At 32.7% G+C, this 18,374-nt stretch overlaps 2 protein-coding genes across 2 annotated transcripts; both read left to right on the top strand.

Moving 5' to 3' along the window:
* Positions 1-321: 321 nt before the first annotated feature.
* Positions 322-1,570, top strand: LOC139862248 (uncharacterized). The gene has a single exon (XM_071850820.1). The coding sequence runs from the start codon at positions 457-459 to the stop codon at positions 1,411-1,413; it is 957 nt and encodes a 318-aa protein (XP_071706921.1). The 5' UTR covers positions 322-456; the 3' UTR covers positions 1,414-1,570.
* Positions 1,571-15,893: 14,323 nt separating this feature from the next.
* Positions 15,894-17,167, top strand: LOC139863239 (protein ALP1-like). The gene is made up of 2 exons (XM_071851882.1): positions 15,894-16,059; positions 16,248-17,167. Exons 1-2 carry the CDS (start codon positions 15,894-15,896, stop codon positions 17,165-17,167), a joined length of 1,086 nt encoding a protein of 361 aa, XP_071707983.1.
* Positions 17,168-18,374: the final 1,207 nt, after the last annotated feature.

Consider the following 18,374-nt stretch of genomic DNA (forward strand, 5'->3'; position numbering starts at 1 on the left):
CCCACCCATCCAGCAACAAGCTCATCAACTCCTTCAGGGATAAAGATGGTCTTAGGAGAGTTGGAAGAAATCTGAGTTAATTCAGTGACATAGTTTAAGTAGTGGTTGATATTATATTTTCTTCATTGCTTTTATAAAAAAATACCTTAGATTGTAGAATTGGGCATCTCAGAATATTCCCTTCGATTTTTCTTAACTCTATGATGACTTTCGTAATTGACATTATATATATATATATATATATATATATATACTCCGTCTATTTTTTACTACCATTCTTTGATTCAATTTAATGTCTAATTTAATTTAATTAATCTACCTTTATTTATTTACTGAAAATAACATAACAAAATTATCTAAAAGAGACCCACCCTTTCTAAAGTTATCAAAATCCATCTTGAAACTACTAACCCTATTTCACACTTCACCCAAACCCATCAATCACCGATCACCGCCATGTCAACCACCACCTCCTCCCACCGTCCGCCACCCAAACCACTAGATCTCGAGCTCACTATCATCTCCGCCAAACACCTCAAAAACGTCAATTGGAGAAACGGCGATCTCACCCCTTACGTCATCTTCTGGCTCGACCCCGATCGCCGACTCGCAACTAAATCCGACGACTTAAATTCAACAAAACCCGTTTGGAACGAACGCTTCGTCATCCCTTTCACAACCACACCATCCGCCTCTGTTTTAACTCTAGAGATCTTTCATTCGAAACCATTAGATACACCCAAACCCTTAGTCGGAACCCTACGTCTTCAAATTGATGATTTACCGGAACTTTATAACCCTAATCACCCTACCGTTACTCGAAACTTTGATCTACGCCGTCCATCTGGTCGTATAAATGGTAAGATCCGATTAAAACTTGCATTCCGTGAACGTCCTTTACCGAATTACCAAAATATCCCTCAACCTTCTTATTATTACAATACTACCCCTCCGACTTCATACCCTAGGTATCCACCGTCTCCGGCTGCTCCACCGGCTCCATCACCACCGCCTCCACCACCGCCGCAGCATCCCTACCATTACGGATCGTTTTCGGATCCTTATTCCGGTTATTACCAGAGCGGATACTACACTCAGCCGCCGCCGCCACCACCACCATCGTTGCATCCGCAACAGACTCCACGGCCGTATACTGATCGGCCAGTGAGTTATGCTACTGGTAGCGGCGGACCTAGTGCTCCTGTTGATTATGCTCAATTTGATCAGAAGCAGAAAACTGGAAAGCTAGGGTTAGGGTTAGGTGTGGGAGCTGTGGCTGGGGGATTAGGAGGACTTTCAATTGATGAAGGGTTAAGATATGAAGATGAGAAGATTGGGGACAGTGCTGAGAGTGTGCTGAGTGCGAGGGAACTCGATGATTACAGCGGCTATCGTCGTCATGTCGATTATTGATTAACCCGACCGAGTTAGAGTTGAGTATATTGGGTTTCTATTGCTTGATGCTCAAACTAATTAATAAGGTGAATTTAAGGCTTTTATGTTTGGTGTATGTGTATATCTTGTGTTGGCTTTGTTAATTGAAGTTATAAAAAAGTTGTCGCTTATGGTTTCCTGCTTCTGTTTCGTTGCTATCTTATCTAAAGTATGTTGGCTTGTAACTATGTGTTTGTAGATTGTGTGTTTTAATCTGATATGATGGTGATTTTTAGTTCATAATTTAAAATATTGATTTGATTAGTAGTATAAGAAGCTTAATACATGTTATTCCTTGATGGAAAGGTGTTTTTGTGGGATTTAGGAACCGGTAGCTAACGTATAATGGTGTGAATAAGAAAGTTAATGATGTTGCTATCTTTTAACAGCTCGCCTCGTAACTTAAAACTATGATAAGATCAACCCTTTTCTTTAATTGTGGTCGCTGTTGTTGGGCTTTAGAAAATTTAATCGAAACGGTAGAATGTGAGGTGAGGTGAGTGAGTTAGAGAGTCAGACATGCCTGATGCCCTTGTGTTCAAGTTAATCGTTAAATCTAGTTAATTTTGCGTTCCACTTAATATGTTAGAAACAAGCCTTGAAGCAAATGGAAACTGCAGGCTAATGGTTATTGGTGAATGACTAACGAGTGGATCTCAATGTATGTTTACTGTTCATATTAATGAACCGTATAGCGCTATCAACGGGATTGAGTACTGGTGCTATTGTCTTGTTGATTAATGATTAATGAACGTCGTAAAATTGTAGCGAGAATAGGGCGAGCTTTTATAGTCATTGACCAACTTTTACACATTTGGCTTGTAGGATAGATCATATGGTTGAGTTGTGTAGTGTCTTGTTATGCTAGGGTAATCATTTTGGATTCTCTGCAAACAGAACCTAAGTAATACGAAGTAACTAATTACGGTTGGGTGATTAAAGGCAGAGTGTGTGCAAAATAAAAAAAAAAAAAACGTTTGAGTTGGGTCTATTTGTGCAAAAGAAATAGGATGGAAAAAATTTAAGAAAAATTGATTGAATTTGGATAAAGAAATTAATCATAACACTCATATATTGTTCATTATTCAATTTCATATCTAGTGTTCATTATTCAATTTCATATCTACAATTTTATATCTATGGTCCATTATTCAATTTAGAATTTCTCAAATTAATTGTTAATTTCTGTAAATAGAAAAGAATAATTTGATAAAAAAAATTTTGTGACCCTACTTTAATCATGTACGCAAAAAAAGATAGGTATAAAGTTAAGGGTAAGACTGAAAAATTAACAAAAAAGTATATATGACATGTATTTTTTTTTTAAAGTGTTTTTTTCCGTGAATAATAAATTTGGGACGGAGGGAGTATATAATAGCAAAGGGACCCCAATACTACAATTTCTTGCTTTGTTGGTTTTTAGCGGTGACGTGGAGTAAGAAAATGTACTTTTTGTTAGCGTCAAATTAAAGGTGTGTTATGATAAATGTCAAATTTGAGTGTTAATTTAATACCCCGTAATAGGAAATATTTTGAGTGACGTGTTAAAATATGATTAAAAATTTGATGAAAAATAAGATAAATTAATAATGTATAAATGACGTGGCAGGATTTCATTGGTTAAGAAAAATATGACCACTTTTTTTTCCGGTTTGAAACAAAACTAACGCCCAAAATAATTAAATTTAACGCCCCATAACAGTCGTTATAAGCGTTATATTTGACCAACCCAAAATTTATCGTCCATTTAATGTCGCGTAAGAAGTGGCCTTGCTAGTATACTCTGTAGTGTATATGTTCCCCGTCTGTATGATTCTTTTAGGGCGTTAAACTTGCAAGGACGATTTGCAATAATGTTCTTTTAGGGCGTCTTATTGTTATATTTTATTAAAAGGTTAGCATTTTGGTTAATAAACAGTAAGAAAACACAATAAAAAATAAAAACCTTTATCTTTGAGGAAAAGACTATTTAGAAATGTGTGTTAAAGGAAGTAAATTGTGTTTTTTGTTTCAATAATCGTGTTAGCTTTTTTAGACAGAGTACCAACGGAGTAACGATAATAGTTAAATGAGAGCGGATTATAGGACCGTCATGCAATAAGTCTTTTGATGTGGCCTCAAGTCAACAATTATGAAAACACATACTTAAGCTCAATTAAAGAAAAACAAAAATATAAGCCCAATTACAAATACTTAAGCCCAAATAAGAAAAACAAATACTAAAGCCCAATTAAGGAAAACAAATACTAAAGCCCAATTAAAAATAAAACAAATACTCTATTAAGCCCAACTCCGGAAGAAAAGATAAAACAGAAAAACTGAAAATGCAATTAGATTTATAGTGTTCCCAAACCGGTGTATTTTTTTTTTTTTTTAAAATAAGACAAGTTGTTGGCATCGAATACTCTCATTTGCCACGCACGCACGCGCGTGCTTTAGCACAGGAAACCCGAACGGCGTTACAGGAATCCGAACCTTAAACCAAACCGGTGTATGACGCCTTATCTTTACGCCTGGTGAGGAATACATTATGCACATATTTGATGCGTAAATGTTTTGCAAATAATACATCTCCGCATAACGCATATGGTCAATAATGGACATAAACAAAAAAAATCGGTGAAAAGCTTAAAATGTACATTAGATAAGAGGATGAGTAATATTTCATCGTTCAGGCTACCAAACCAATCAAAGTACTTTTATTTGGATGTATTCGATCTAACCGGGTTATTCTAAAACCATTTCGACTCTTACCGTGACAATCCAATATATGTTGCTACTCTTGTAAAATATATTGTTAATAAAACAAATTCTAAGAGCTTTCAACATTTTAATCATATATTTTTCATACCGAGTCCATTTTTAATAGATTAAAAAGTTTAAGTGTATTTAACTTAAACAATTACAATTTTTACTATTTACTTAAATTTTAGACTGTAAGCCTTCTTAATAAGGTGCATAATGATGAATGTTCATCTAATTTAATTCATCTACAAAAAGCGTTGTTTTGGTTTTGACAAATACAAAAAGCCACGCCTTCTTGATTTTGATACAATGCATGATACTATAATTAAGGGATTTTCGGGCTTATTGGCAACTTTATTTTTAATTAACACTATAAATATAAATTCATATATAGGTTCATAAAAAAATTCGATGGTCATCAAGGACGGCTGAATATCTTCCTTAGCTTGGTCCTTACGGTGGCTCCGCTCCCGACGATAATGAAATGTATAATGCATACCAACTTTACTAGCCCAAATTGAAAGACTTTAGTTGATACTTTGTAGCTAGTCATGCAATTATTAGAACGTGTAGGAAAACAAATAAACGATGTAATTTTGTTACTTAATGCAGATGTTTTCTTCGGGCGTTAAAAAAAAACATAATGCAGACGGTTTCTACTAATAATGCTCTAGTGCTTTAACTAGACCTCTTTTATGGTCTATATTCGTCCAATGTAACCATATGCAATGACGCACATGTAGAAAACAACCCATTTTTATGCATTGATTTAATTCTATAGTATATATAATACATATTTAATTTATTTATTTATTTATTTATTTATGCATTGATAAAATATATTTAATTTATTTATTTATTTATTTATTATATGTGGTGATTGACACTAACAAGAGAAGATATAGAACTGGTATCCAACTAAAAAATGGCAACCATCTTTTGTGAATGAATCTAAAAATGGAGCTTAATTACTTGACTAAATACTTTTTAGGATTTATTAGTTAATCACAAGGAACCATACTAGTGAAATGACCCGTGAAACCACGAGTTTTTTAAACGAAACAGTTTAATGATACGGAGTATGTTTTAGGTATTAAGTGAACGTAAATGCTAAAGTCATTTAGTTTAATGACCCGTGGAATCACAGAGTCCGACTAAGAAACTCGTCAGCTGAACATTTCATCAAACACCTAAAATGCATATCAGACGATCCACATCCAATCATAAAAGATAATATTGGTTGTCATTTTATTTTAAAAGTGTAAATTAAAATAAATTTAGAATTCATTTCCTTTACCTAGCTTTTATATACATTCTCGTACTCAATTCAAAAATAATTAATTAAAATAATTCAAATTATTTAATTTTAATAGTTAAAATAATTATTAATAAGATTTAATAATAATAATTAATTAATAAGATTTAATAATAATAATTAATTAATAAGATTAATTTTAATTTAAAATTATTTAAATTAATGACATCACACACCATGCTTAGATTTTTTTCTTTTATTTTTTTAATTTTTTTAGCAAAGGAATTAGCCTAATAATGACATTATCATTATAGAATTTTAATATAAACTATAGATAGATAACCAAGCACGAACCAAATTCCTGCAAATAACCACAAGAACAACCAATTCTCGAAAATCAAACCCTCGCAAAAGACCACCAGAACAATCAAACCCCGGCAAAAAGTAATTTTTTATGTGATGTATACTTACATGAAGTTTATTGAACAAGGCCGGCAAAACATTTGACAGATAAAACTTTGGGATGGATTAATATAATTAACATATGAATATATCACTTGTCTTTAAAAATTAAATATTAAAATTGTACGTTTTGACTTTTGGAATAACGAAAAAACACAAAACCTGGAAGTTGACTTGTGGTTGATTATAAAGTAATACTCGTACAAGTCTAATACCTGCTATGATGCAAACTTGTCAATTCTGTTTTTAGCTATACATACCATGAATGTGACTTAATTTCTTAATGTAATAATTATATGTACACTTTTTATAATTTATAAAAGTTTACCTGCCATATATTATTCATTGTGACCGGCCAATTTAACAACTTACAATTTGCAAGATTGAAATTTGCATATATATCGATAAGACATGAGTCACCAATTGATATGTATAATATTAAGTGACCTAGTCACTGTTATTATATGGTTCGTCGATTTTTAGGAATACGTGTTTCAGGGTAGCCCAAAGGAGAGCAACCCGATCAACTACTCGAGGCATATAGTTTTTAGGGTGTTAAATTTTTAATATATATATATATATATATATATATATATATATATATATATATATATATATATATATATATATATATATATATATATATATATATATATATATATAAGCAATCGGAGAGTTGAGAAACAAATAGGCCAAAAAACAATCAAATGCTTCAAAAAAAAAAATCTACTTTGCTATAATAGTCTTTTTTAGATAGCTTATAGTATTCGTTTGGTCTAAGAGTCTTTTTTCACCTCGTTCTAGTTACTTAAGTTTTCGAACCACCAATAATGTGTTTTAAGTTGTATCTTCGAAATGTATAGCTACTTTGAAAATTTTTTGTGTTTCAAACTATATTTATTAAAATTAAAGTGTAGAGTTACTTTTAATTGAATTTTTATTAATAACAAACGTATAATCTAACACATTTATGTACAACAATCAATATGCTTCAAGTGACACTTAAACTTCTAAACTTTTTTTTTTTTTTTACATTTTCTTTTCATAGCGTTAAGTCAATGGCTCTTTAATATACTTTATCTTTAATATACTTTATGTATAAAACTATTAAACAATCAATCATAGAAAAATATAGGTCAACCAAACTAATCAACGCTCGTCGAATTTCACATACACTAGTATAATGCCAGCACTAGTGATTATTTAATGACACGAAAAACACCGTTCAATAATGACACGAAAGACACAGTTCAATTTTTTAGTGTATCTTTGGACTCTACTTCCTAGCTACGATGATATTTTTTTGTCACATTATAAATGACCGATAATAATTTTTTTAAAGTCCTCTTTTTTTTCTTTTCAAATTCCGACTATTAATTTGTTTATTTGTGCTATATACTAATACTTAATGAAAGTTAATGAAAGTTATATTAATGAAAATACATTTAAACCCATCTATTCAGATAATTTTAATCAAATATTATACTATACAAATAAAAATATTTAAAGTCAACATTGAAAAAGAAAGGTTTTAGAAAATTAATATCGAACACTTATAATGAGATGAATAGAGTTTATCATAGCTTTCTTGTGGCCCTATATTTTTTATTATCGTTTTCTATATTTTTTTTACGTATAAAAATAAATAAATATACCAGCTGTAAATATGGATTTAAAAAACTTCGGTATATGTAAGTCTCCCTTCTCAAAACTGAACTTAACAAGTATTCGGGTCGGTCCGCTTCGCTGGGCTCAAAATCGCTAACCTGAAAAAAAGGCAACCTCAAGGTTCGAACCTGCGCCCCTTAAGATTTCAACAAACAGCCTTGCCAACTAATCCACCTATTCATTTTGGTAAATGTATAGTTTGTTTATTAAATATCGCTTAAATCAGAGGGTCGGTCAAAATTAAAAAGTTAGTCAAAATCAGTTGCTGTTCACTTTTTTCAATTGAATATATACAATGATACACTTAAAAGTATTTCGTCGAATGAATACTCTCTTAACAACCGCCAACTAACTATTAAATAAATTTAGATCATATATTACAAACATACACTTCTTTCACTAATGGAATCTTCATAGTGTCCAAAGGGACGCACAGAACGGAGAACAAAGTGATCGACCGCTCATGGTCTAGTATTTTCAGGAGTCAAATTTATTTATATATACAGACATAATCGAAAATTTGAGAAGGGGGAACTAGAGAAACACAACTAAAGCAGCGACGACAAAGCACAATAGGCTCAAAAACAACAATCATAGACCTCGGAAGAAAAAAGAAATCAAATTCCACTAGCATTCTAGCAAGGTCGGAAGGGCCTTTCTATCAAATAGGTTATATTATTCGGTAGGGCCCAAGGGTCTTTTTTTCACCTCATTCTAGGCCCTCAAATTCTCGGGACCGAAAGTAACTTTTTGTGTTTATCGAATCAAAATCCGTGAAACACATACACGAGCTTTTAGAGGTCGCTTTGGTTGATACGATATAACGCCCTTAAACGATAATTTTTTTTTTTTAAATGAGTTGACCACCCAGCCCAGTGATATGCCGCGGCGCGGCCAGACAAAGGAATTAAGGTCAGTTTTTCAGTTCTCCTGTTCCCAAAACACTCTAAATGGCGCGACGCGGCTTAGGGGATCGCGGCGCGGCCCTGTGCTGTCGCTGGTGCTGAACTTAATTTGCCTTAAAATCACACTTTCACAATTTGTAACATCACACAACATCCTTTTTAACATCGCAATATATTAACAAACTTAACGAAACAGCTTCAACATCATTAAGTGTTACGAAAATCATTTAGTCATGCACGACCCATTTACATATCTTCAACATAACACTTTGACCCAAATCGACTTATATGTCAAACTTGACCCATTTCAACTCATTCAGTTATCAATCATACTTTATTTGAACATACTTAAATTTTTCATCATCCTCGTTACAAAACATTGACCACTTAATGAACATAACTCATACTTCAACACACACAATTATTCAAACATAGATTAATTAGGGACTTACCAGAATTAGCACCTTTCTTCCAATTTCTTGTATTCTCCTTACTCTTTAAAAACTTGTTACACACTCCTTTTAAATGGTTTGCTAATTTCGTATTTCCTTCCTTTACTCCATACTATCATACAAGTCTCCCTTTTTACATTCTCTTACCGCTTCTCAAGAACCTACAACGTGTCAACAACTAATAGATGTAAGCTTTATGCTTAGTGAGTACATAGGATGTATAAATCAAATAATATAAGATCATGTTTAAATTGTAATAATTCCATCCATGACCCGCTTGTATGGTAACTAGTCTCTTTTACAAAGGTTACATATCCTTTCTCCTTCGTCAACGCTTCATGATACATCATACACGTCACCGATAAATCATCGTAACATTTTGTATCTACAACATAATACATTCACAAAAGTATGTATAAATCAAATAATATAAGATCATGTTTAAATTGTAATAATTCCATCCATGGCCCGCTTGTATGGTAACTAGTCTCTTTTACAAATGTTACATATCCTTTCTCCTTCGTCAACGCTTCATGATACATCATACACGTCACCGATAAATCATCGTAACATTTCGTATCTACAACATAATACATTCACAAAAGTAACATTACAATAATCATATTTCAACATACATGTAAACTTACCTCGCTTGCCCCTTTCGTACTATGCATTGTGTATCCCCACTTACCTAATTTGATCCTCGTGATTCGACTTGTCCTCGAGGGGCTCCATCTTCATTGGTTCACCCTAAACTCACTTCCCAACACTTTACCCATATTCTTCATCCTTAAAAGAAATACTTCCTTGACATCTTAAAGTTTTATTATCGAATCTTATTAATTTATCATAACCAAGATAATTGTTTCGTTCAATCTTAACATTCGTGAACATAAAAGAGCAACACATCATAATATCGAATATATATATATATATATATATATATATATATATATATATATATATATATATATATATATATATATATATATATATATATATATATATATATATATATATAATTATATATAATTAACACATTAGTTAGAACATGAGTCTACCTATGAAACTCACCTTGGTTAAATGAGATTCCTTGGTCGCGTGAAGTTCCTTTGTCTTGATTAGCACCTATACATTAGCTAATCTCGTCATTAACATAATTCAAACGGATTTATATCTTTCAAATGCCTATAACACTTTCATATACTTACACATATGAACTTAATCTTTCTTAGTCCACTCTTTAACTTATCATAATACATGAACATTCATAAAGTGTCATTTTTTTCCTCAATACTCAAGTTCTCTAATTTAATCCATACAATTTAGAACTTAACATTCTTAACAACAATTACTTATAAAAATTTCAACAATTTAAAACATAACCTCTCTTCTTCACAATTTAGCTAAATCTCATAATCATCTTCATTGAGGCATTTCATCAAACACCTAGTGTGCATGACTTGATTCTAGACTACTAGCAACACCAAATTCACCCTTTTTATTTAACACATTCAAATAGCAAGTTCATACATGATCTTACATCCAAACATCAATTAAAATTCATTTTTAAATCATACAAATGTGCACACTCACAATAATAACAACTTATAAACTTGAGATTCACCTAGAACACCCACTTTAGTGATACAAAAGACTTAGAAGTTCATACCTTGTCTTTAGAATTTATGAACCCTAATTATGAACAAATGAAGAAGAGATTGAAGGATTGTAACTTGCTATGATGATCAAGGCACACTTAATTACATGAATTTCTACTTGCATGTGCTTAATTCTTCCACTTAAGGATTTCTCCTCTCCTCTTGGTGCTAGTCGACACACACACACACACACACACACACACACACTAGTTTTCTGGATTATTTTTGCAACTGATAAGAACTTCCAGTATTTTACATGTTTTAATTAATTATCTTTGCCTTATTTGTACTTTCTACCCTCCCCACCAAAACCATAATATGGGAGGTCCTTAAACTAACTTTGCACACTTAGTCCCTCTTATCTTTAACTTAACAAGCCTTAAATATTAACCCATTATAATACAAAAATAACACTTACATAAAATGTAACAATAATAATTTATAAAATATTACCTTAATTAGTTGGAGTGTTACATGTATGTCCTAATTCTAACATTCATTTAAGGTCTTTTGTTAGTTTCAACTAACTATATAACTGATATCGGCCAAAAAGTCACGTTTTTACCCCCGATATTGAGCCCTAAAACCATAAAGTTCTAAACTTTATTTCCAAAATAATCACTTTGTTGGTTAATTTGGTAGATTTAGTAATTACAAAGGCTATGTTTCAAGAATCACTAAAAACGGATGAAAAACGAGAAAAAACGAGCAAAATCGGCTAAGACGATTAACTCGCGTTTAAATAACTTATTTTATAATTTTTGGGAAAGTTTATTTACTTAATCTCATATTGTAGGATATTCAATTACGAACGCGTGGGCGCAAGAATCGTCAAAAACGGAGCTAAAACGAAAACGGTGAAAGATCCAGCAAACCCCTTGCCAAATGGCTTGCCATAATGGAAAATGGCCTGCCAGCAAACGGGCACCAAAAACGGCTTGCCCGAGCAAACGGGCATAAAAAACGTCTTTGGCAAATGGCCTGCCAGGGGTTTTTCAGCAATTTAATTACAATTTTGCCACCAAGCATTTCCTATAAATGGGGGCTTCATCCCACCATTTCAACACACCAATTCTTCACTTCTCTCTCAAATATCTCTCTATAGTCGCTCTCTAGTGATCTATAGGAGATTAGTTCTCTCTCTAGATTCTAGAGAGAGAAAAGTACAGAGATTAGGAAAAATAATTATCTCTCTATTGTCGCTCTCTAGTGATCAATAGGAGAATAATATGTAGTTAGTAGTAGAGGCTATCTAGCATTGTAATGCTATGGATATTATGAAGAAATACAAGTGTTATTCTGTCGACATTATTCGGTAAGATCTATCATTTCTTTTATTAATTTATTATAATATTCTTGTTCGATGTTTGTGATTTATTAATATTAGAAATACTTGTTGTCATGATGTGTGAGTAATTGCTTGATTGTTTGTCATGATTTAATAATGTTAGTTAGGGATGATTATCGTTTCGTACTCGCTTTCTGTCTATGATATTAAACCTCGTTATTATCGTCTTCCACCAATAAACGTGATTAAAACCTTTTATAAAGTCGAAAATTAAAAGGTAATTATTTATCTGTGTTTATACATTGGTCAAGGTATGAACCCGTCGAAAATACTATAAAGTACATGGGGAATTACCGTAGGACCAGATCAAGACATTGGTCAAGAGTATAAGACTCGAGGAAATACTGTTGCAACATTAGAGTACAGTGTTGATGTACTATAGGACCACTTGAGCATGGTCAAGGTTAGAAGCTATGGAACCACTATAAGTCTAGTACATGGTGGATAACTAAGGGATTTATTGGGTAGATTTAAGTAAGGGCTGGTTGAAGTCATAAATGGAAGTTTAACGCACTATAATACAAACTAAGCTTATAAATCTTTAAGGATGATTGAGAACTATCAGATGTTCTCATTTGTCTACAAACCCTTAGATTTTACCAAACCATTGACAGAAAGGAATTCTTAACACAATCATAGCCACTCACTTGGGTGATACACTAAGGTGTTAAGAAATGTTGGATATTATCTATATAAGGCTATGCTACTTTATTCGTGCGCCCAAGGTATGCACTGCATCCAAGATGGGCCGCTTATATCCTTAAACCAGATAAAGCATCGGGAGTCGAGCATAGTCCATCCGATCAGAATCTTCAAATTCTAGTTCCTCGTGACATGCTAATCGGGAAACCGCTTAGTAGGGAATCTAGTGTTTACACCAACGTATATCTATCCAATGAGTGTCTCGCAATCATCCTGACACTACGTTATATTAAATCATTGTGAACCACGTATTCTGTGTCCTTAGCTGTTGCATGCTAGCTAGCTTATTTTAATTATATTGCTTTAATATTTTAAATACAATTATAAATCAAATCAATCCAACTATTGCCTTTACACAATTTGATATTTCGGATAAAGTGGTGTCTAGAATAAACCGGTTGGACTTGGTTGTTGGATTTTCTGAACAGTCGCCAATTTATTGGGAGTAAAAGGATCCTGCATCTCCACACAAGGTGTACCTGGCCACTAGTATTGGATGCTAAATTGTGTACAAACCCAATATTAATTACTAAATTATCCGAATAAGCTCCGTTTCAAATTCGACTGCTCAAGGAACGACCCTAGGTCATATTTGCCCTTGCTAACCCATAGGAAGGAATAATAGATTTAGGCCCAGCATATATAAAACAAACAATCAGCTTCTCCCGTTGATATCCTGAATTGACATTTTGCGACCTAACGACACCGCACAAATAAACCGTCCGATTCGGGCATATCAATAACTCATTTACTTAACTCATAAATTTCTTTTACATTTATTCTTAAATCATATAAAACTTTAATAAAAGTTACTTATTAATTACTAGAAAAATATCTTGAAATTTGGGGCGTTACATGCGAACGTTAGCCTTAAATCTAACGTTTAGGTGTTAATGAGTTAAATGACCCCGTTTTTCTTAATCATTAGATTAACAATGGGGTATCATCGGATTGGATTTCATCCATGAATAAAGATATTACTCCCTCCGTCCCATTATAAGTGTTCACTTACTTTTTGTACACAGTTTTAGAAAATTTCACTAACTTCATTCTCCACCAATCAGAAATCTTCTCTATCCGGAATAACCTCTTCTAATTGGTTGAAACACAAAGTGGACACTTGTAATGGGACATCCCAAAATGGAAATGTGGACACTTGTGGTGGGACGGAGGTAGTATGTTGCACGAGGATGATTGTCTTGCTTAGGACCTGATTACAGCAAAAACAAGGCATTGTTGAGTGGAAACTGTTTTATTCGTAGAAGAATTGACGGTTAACGACAATATTTGTGGTTTGGATGCTGGTTCGGCCATTGGTAAAGTGCTTCAGATTGAAGTTAAACATGTACAACAGACGTTGTCGAAGATGTTTGTCGGGATAAATCCGTCGCTTATAGTTCACATTATGGGAAATCGACGTGGCTCTTGTGGGAAAAAGTTTTGTCAACAAGAAGAGAAAATTGAATGAGATCGTCCAAGTGGAATCGTGTTTTATTTCATCTCAGTTGTGTGTGATGTTTTCAAATGTTTAAAACGAAATTGCACCATCTTCGGTTATTAATGTTGGTTCAGACTCGGGTAGAATTAATTGTGCATGTTCAACTTTGGCTTGTAGAGGGTGTAATAAGAATATGACCTTTTATCGTAAGAGGTTAAGGTTCCCGGGGTAAAGGTTTGCGTTAAAGTGGAGTTAAGAAGTCAATTCATGAAAGGGGCAAGAAAGGTAATGGTGTTTTGTTTCAATTGCGGGATAATGAAGACCACTTAGGGGCTGTATATTTTTTTAATAATTTATATTTTAATATATAATATTAAATATATAATAAAAAGATATTAAAAATTAATAACAATAGTGTGAGAAATAAATGTAAAACTATAACAAGTAACGATAAATAAAGAGCAATAATATTGTAAAGTGTAAACAATAGATAAGAAAACTAGAAACAATTTAATAACAATTTATTACGATAACAAGAATAAAAGTAAATATATAGTAAATATATATATGATATACAGTAATTAGCTAGTGAAATGACTCGTGAAATCACGAGTTTATTTAAATGAAACAGTTTAATGATATATTTTAAGTATTAAGTGAATTTAAACGCTAAAGCCATTTAGTTTAATGACCCGATGGATTCCGACTAAGAAACTTCTCGTTGTTGCTAAAGTCATCTAATTTAATGACCCGACATATTCCAACTAAAAAACTTCTCGTTGTTGCTAAAGTCATTTAATTTAATGACCCGACGGATTCCGACTAAGAAACTTCTCGTTGTTTTTACAAACACATTGATATACTTAACTTGGTTGAAATAAATGAACTACATTTATTCTTTCACCATCATCTTCCAATTGTCATCACAATTACTATATTTCTTGTCATAAAAGTCTACATTAGAACATTCTATTGAGACGTATATTTCGCATACATATATAACGTAATTAATCTCGTAAAGAGAAATCATATTTGAATTTGAATAATAATAAAATAATAATTAATGAGAGTGAATTTTTTTCCGAAAAACATGAAATAAATAAATAAGTAGATTTAATTTAATTAGCCATTAATTTGATTAATGACATCACCTTAAGGGCTTAGATTTTTTTCTTTTTATTTTTTTATTTTTTCTTAACAAAGGAGTTAGACTAATAATGACATCATCATTATAAGATTTTAAGAGAAACTATAGATTAAAAACTTATTTATAGGGGCAGTTTGACTGTGGCATGTTGGTGACAATCTTCTTTGAGCGACTGTAGTGGTGATGATCAAATTTTTGTGAAAAGATTTTTTGTAACATGACAAAAGATAATTATAATTAATTAAGAGTTGCGTGAAAAGTATTTGATTGTGTGTTACCTTTTTGTTGTTGCCCATCATTGAATATTTAACAAACGATTAATTTTCATAATTTTTGACGCTCGATTATGGACATTAATTAAAGTTTGTCACACGTGTGTCAAATTCCTTTTTAACGCCTCATGCATTACTAAATAGTCTTAGACATGAATTAGTGCAGCGTGATGGAGAGTTTTTGGTCCAATCACGCCCCTCATCACCCCTCTATGGGGCGCAATGGTGGTTGAAGATGGCTGGCGCGATGGCTCCATCACATGCAGATGATGGGCAAATTGCGAATGGGTGAATGCCACGTGTCTGGAGAATTGGATTATAAATACCCCAACTCTTATACCATTATTCACACACATTTCATTCAATATTATTAAAATTCCTATTCTATACTTCAAAAAAATAAAATGGTACGTGGGTTGTTCCAAATGTTTAATATTTGGGATTCCGACGATGAAGAGGATTTGGATTTTTTACGAGAAATAGCCGGAGAATTGGATGCTGAAGAAGCTGCCAACGAAGACCGAGTTCGAAAGCGTCGAGTTTACCTGCGTAGAGATCGTGAAGAAGCAGGTAAAAATTTACACAAACATTATTTTTCAGAGCATCCAACTTATCTTGATCGTTGGTTTAGAAGACGTTTTAGAATGAGTAGAGATTTATTTTTACGCATCCAAAATGACATACTTAGTTATGATGTAGAACCTTTACCCAGTCATTTTGAGTATTTTAAAAAAAAAGAGATGCGCTTGGTAGATTAGGTTTTACTACTGAGCAAAAGATTACATCTGTGTTGCGTCAATTGGCGTATGGTACAGCAGCAGACATGTTTGATAAATATTTACAAATGTCTGAAGCCACATCAATAATATGTCTAAATATGTTTTGTAAGTGTGTTCTGGAACTTTATGTTGACGAATATTTGAGGAAACCAACTAGTAGTGATATAGCTCGCTTATATAGCGCTCACGAAGAAAAGCACAGTTTCAAGGGAATGCTTGGAAGCATTGACTGCATGCATTGGAAGTGGAAAAATTGTCCAGTTGCTTGGAAAGGGCGATATACGAGTGGTCATCAAAAACACCCAACCATTGTTCTTGAAGCCGTTGCTTCATATGATACGCGGATTTGGCATGCATTCTTCGGTGCCGTGGGTGCAAACAACGATGTGAATGTTTTGAATCAATCTTCATTATTCGATGATATCAAAAATGGAAATGCACCATTTGCTCCATTTACTATTAATGGTCATGATTACTTGAATGGTTATTATTTAGCCGATGGGATTTACCTAGATTGGGCAACATTGATTAAGGCGTATTCGACACCAACCGATGAGTCACGTGCAAAATTCAAACAATTTCAAGAAAGTGCACGTAAAGATGTGGAGAGAACATTCGGTGTTCTTCAAGGTAGATTCCATATTCTACAAATGGCTGGACGACCACATAGTGTGAACAAATTAAGACGAATATTGTATTGTTGTGTGCTATTGCACAACATGATAGTCGAGGATAACGGGTTTAACATTACCTGGCTCGAGAAAGAATTACTTGCCACTGATGAAGCAAATCCTAACTATGTAAGGAATCGCTCTACAAGTCGTGATGTACGAGAACAAGAAATACGAGATAGAAACGTTCATGACCAACTTCGACATGATCTTACTGAACACATTTGAAGCCTTCCCCCAAACTTTAGAACTATGAATGGTTAATTTGTGTGTTTGTTGTATTTTTAATTTTATTGTTGTATTTTAATTTCATTGTTGTATTTTAAGTATTTTGAATTTAAACTTTGAATTCGTGTAATAAAGTTGTGATGAGCAGAGATGCTCTGTATAAAGCTGTTTCCACTATTACCTTTATTAAAGCTGTATTCATGACCATTGGATTCGTTCAAACACTTGCTTCAATCCCCTATAAATACAACCCCTCAGTTGTTAACAAACCACACCTCAAACACTTATCTCTCTACTACTTCTAAAATTTATAAATTCAAAATGTCTCAGATGAATGTTATGCTTCAAGTTAACTATGGTGGGGAATTCGACCGCGAGGTCAAGAATTACTCCACCGTCGATTCTGAACAGAGGAAGTATTACCTGAATGTCCGAAATTACCCGTTGTCTGAACTACTTGATTTTCTCAAAGAGGACATACCTCTTGCATTCTCACAAGTGTGGTTCTTCAAGGAACCCGATGTTCCAGCCAGTCTTCTTAAAGATGAAGAAGATTGGACCATGCTTGTTGTAGTGACCCGAACTTTTCCATGTTTATATATATTAATTGAGATTGATATTTACATGATTAAATGTTTCCAACATGTTAAGCAATCAAACTTGTTAAGACTTGATTAATTGAAATATGTTTCATATAGACAATTGACCACCCAAGTTGATCGGTGATTCACGAACGTTAAAACTTGTAAAAACTATATGATGACATATATATGGATATATATATAGTTAACATGATACTATGATAAGTAAACATATCATTAAGTATATTAACAATGAACTACATATGTAAAAACAAGACTACTAACTTAATGATTTTTAAACGAGACATATATGTAACGATTATCGTTGTAAAGACATTTAATGTATGTATATCATATTAAGAGATATTCATACATGATAATATCATGATAATATAATAATTTAAAATCTCATTTGATATTATAAACATTGGGTTAACAACATTTAACAAGATCGTTAACCTAAAGGTTTCAAAACAACACTTACATGTAACGACTAACGATGACTTAACGACTCAGTTAAAATGTATATACATGTAGTGTTTTAATATGTATTTATACACTTTTGAAAGACTTCAATACACTTATCAAAATACTTCTACTTAACAAAAATGCTTACAATTACATCC

Source organism: Rutidosis leptorrhynchoides, chromosome 8 (assembly GCF_046630445.1).
Source record: "Rutidosis leptorrhynchoides isolate AG116_Rl617_1_P2 chromosome 8, CSIRO_AGI_Rlap_v1, whole genome shotgun sequence".
NCBI classification, from domain to species: domain Eukaryota; kingdom Viridiplantae; phylum Streptophyta; class Magnoliopsida; order Asterales; family Asteraceae; genus Rutidosis; species Rutidosis leptorrhynchoides.

Excerpts from the sequence above, each read along its gene's own strand:
- LOC139863239 (XM_071851882.1), top strand. The coding sequence starts at position 15,894 with ATGGTACGTGGGTTGTTCCAAATGTTTAATATTTGGGATTCCGACGAT. Across the intron at positions 16,060-16,247 it reads TAGAGATCGTGAAGAAGCAG|GTTTTACTACTGAGCAAAAG; the intron begins GTAAAAATTTAC and ends TTGGTAGATTAG.
- LOC139862248 (XM_071850820.1), top strand. The coding sequence starts at position 457 with ATGTCAACCACCACCTCCTCCCACCGTCCGCCACCCAAACCACTAGAT.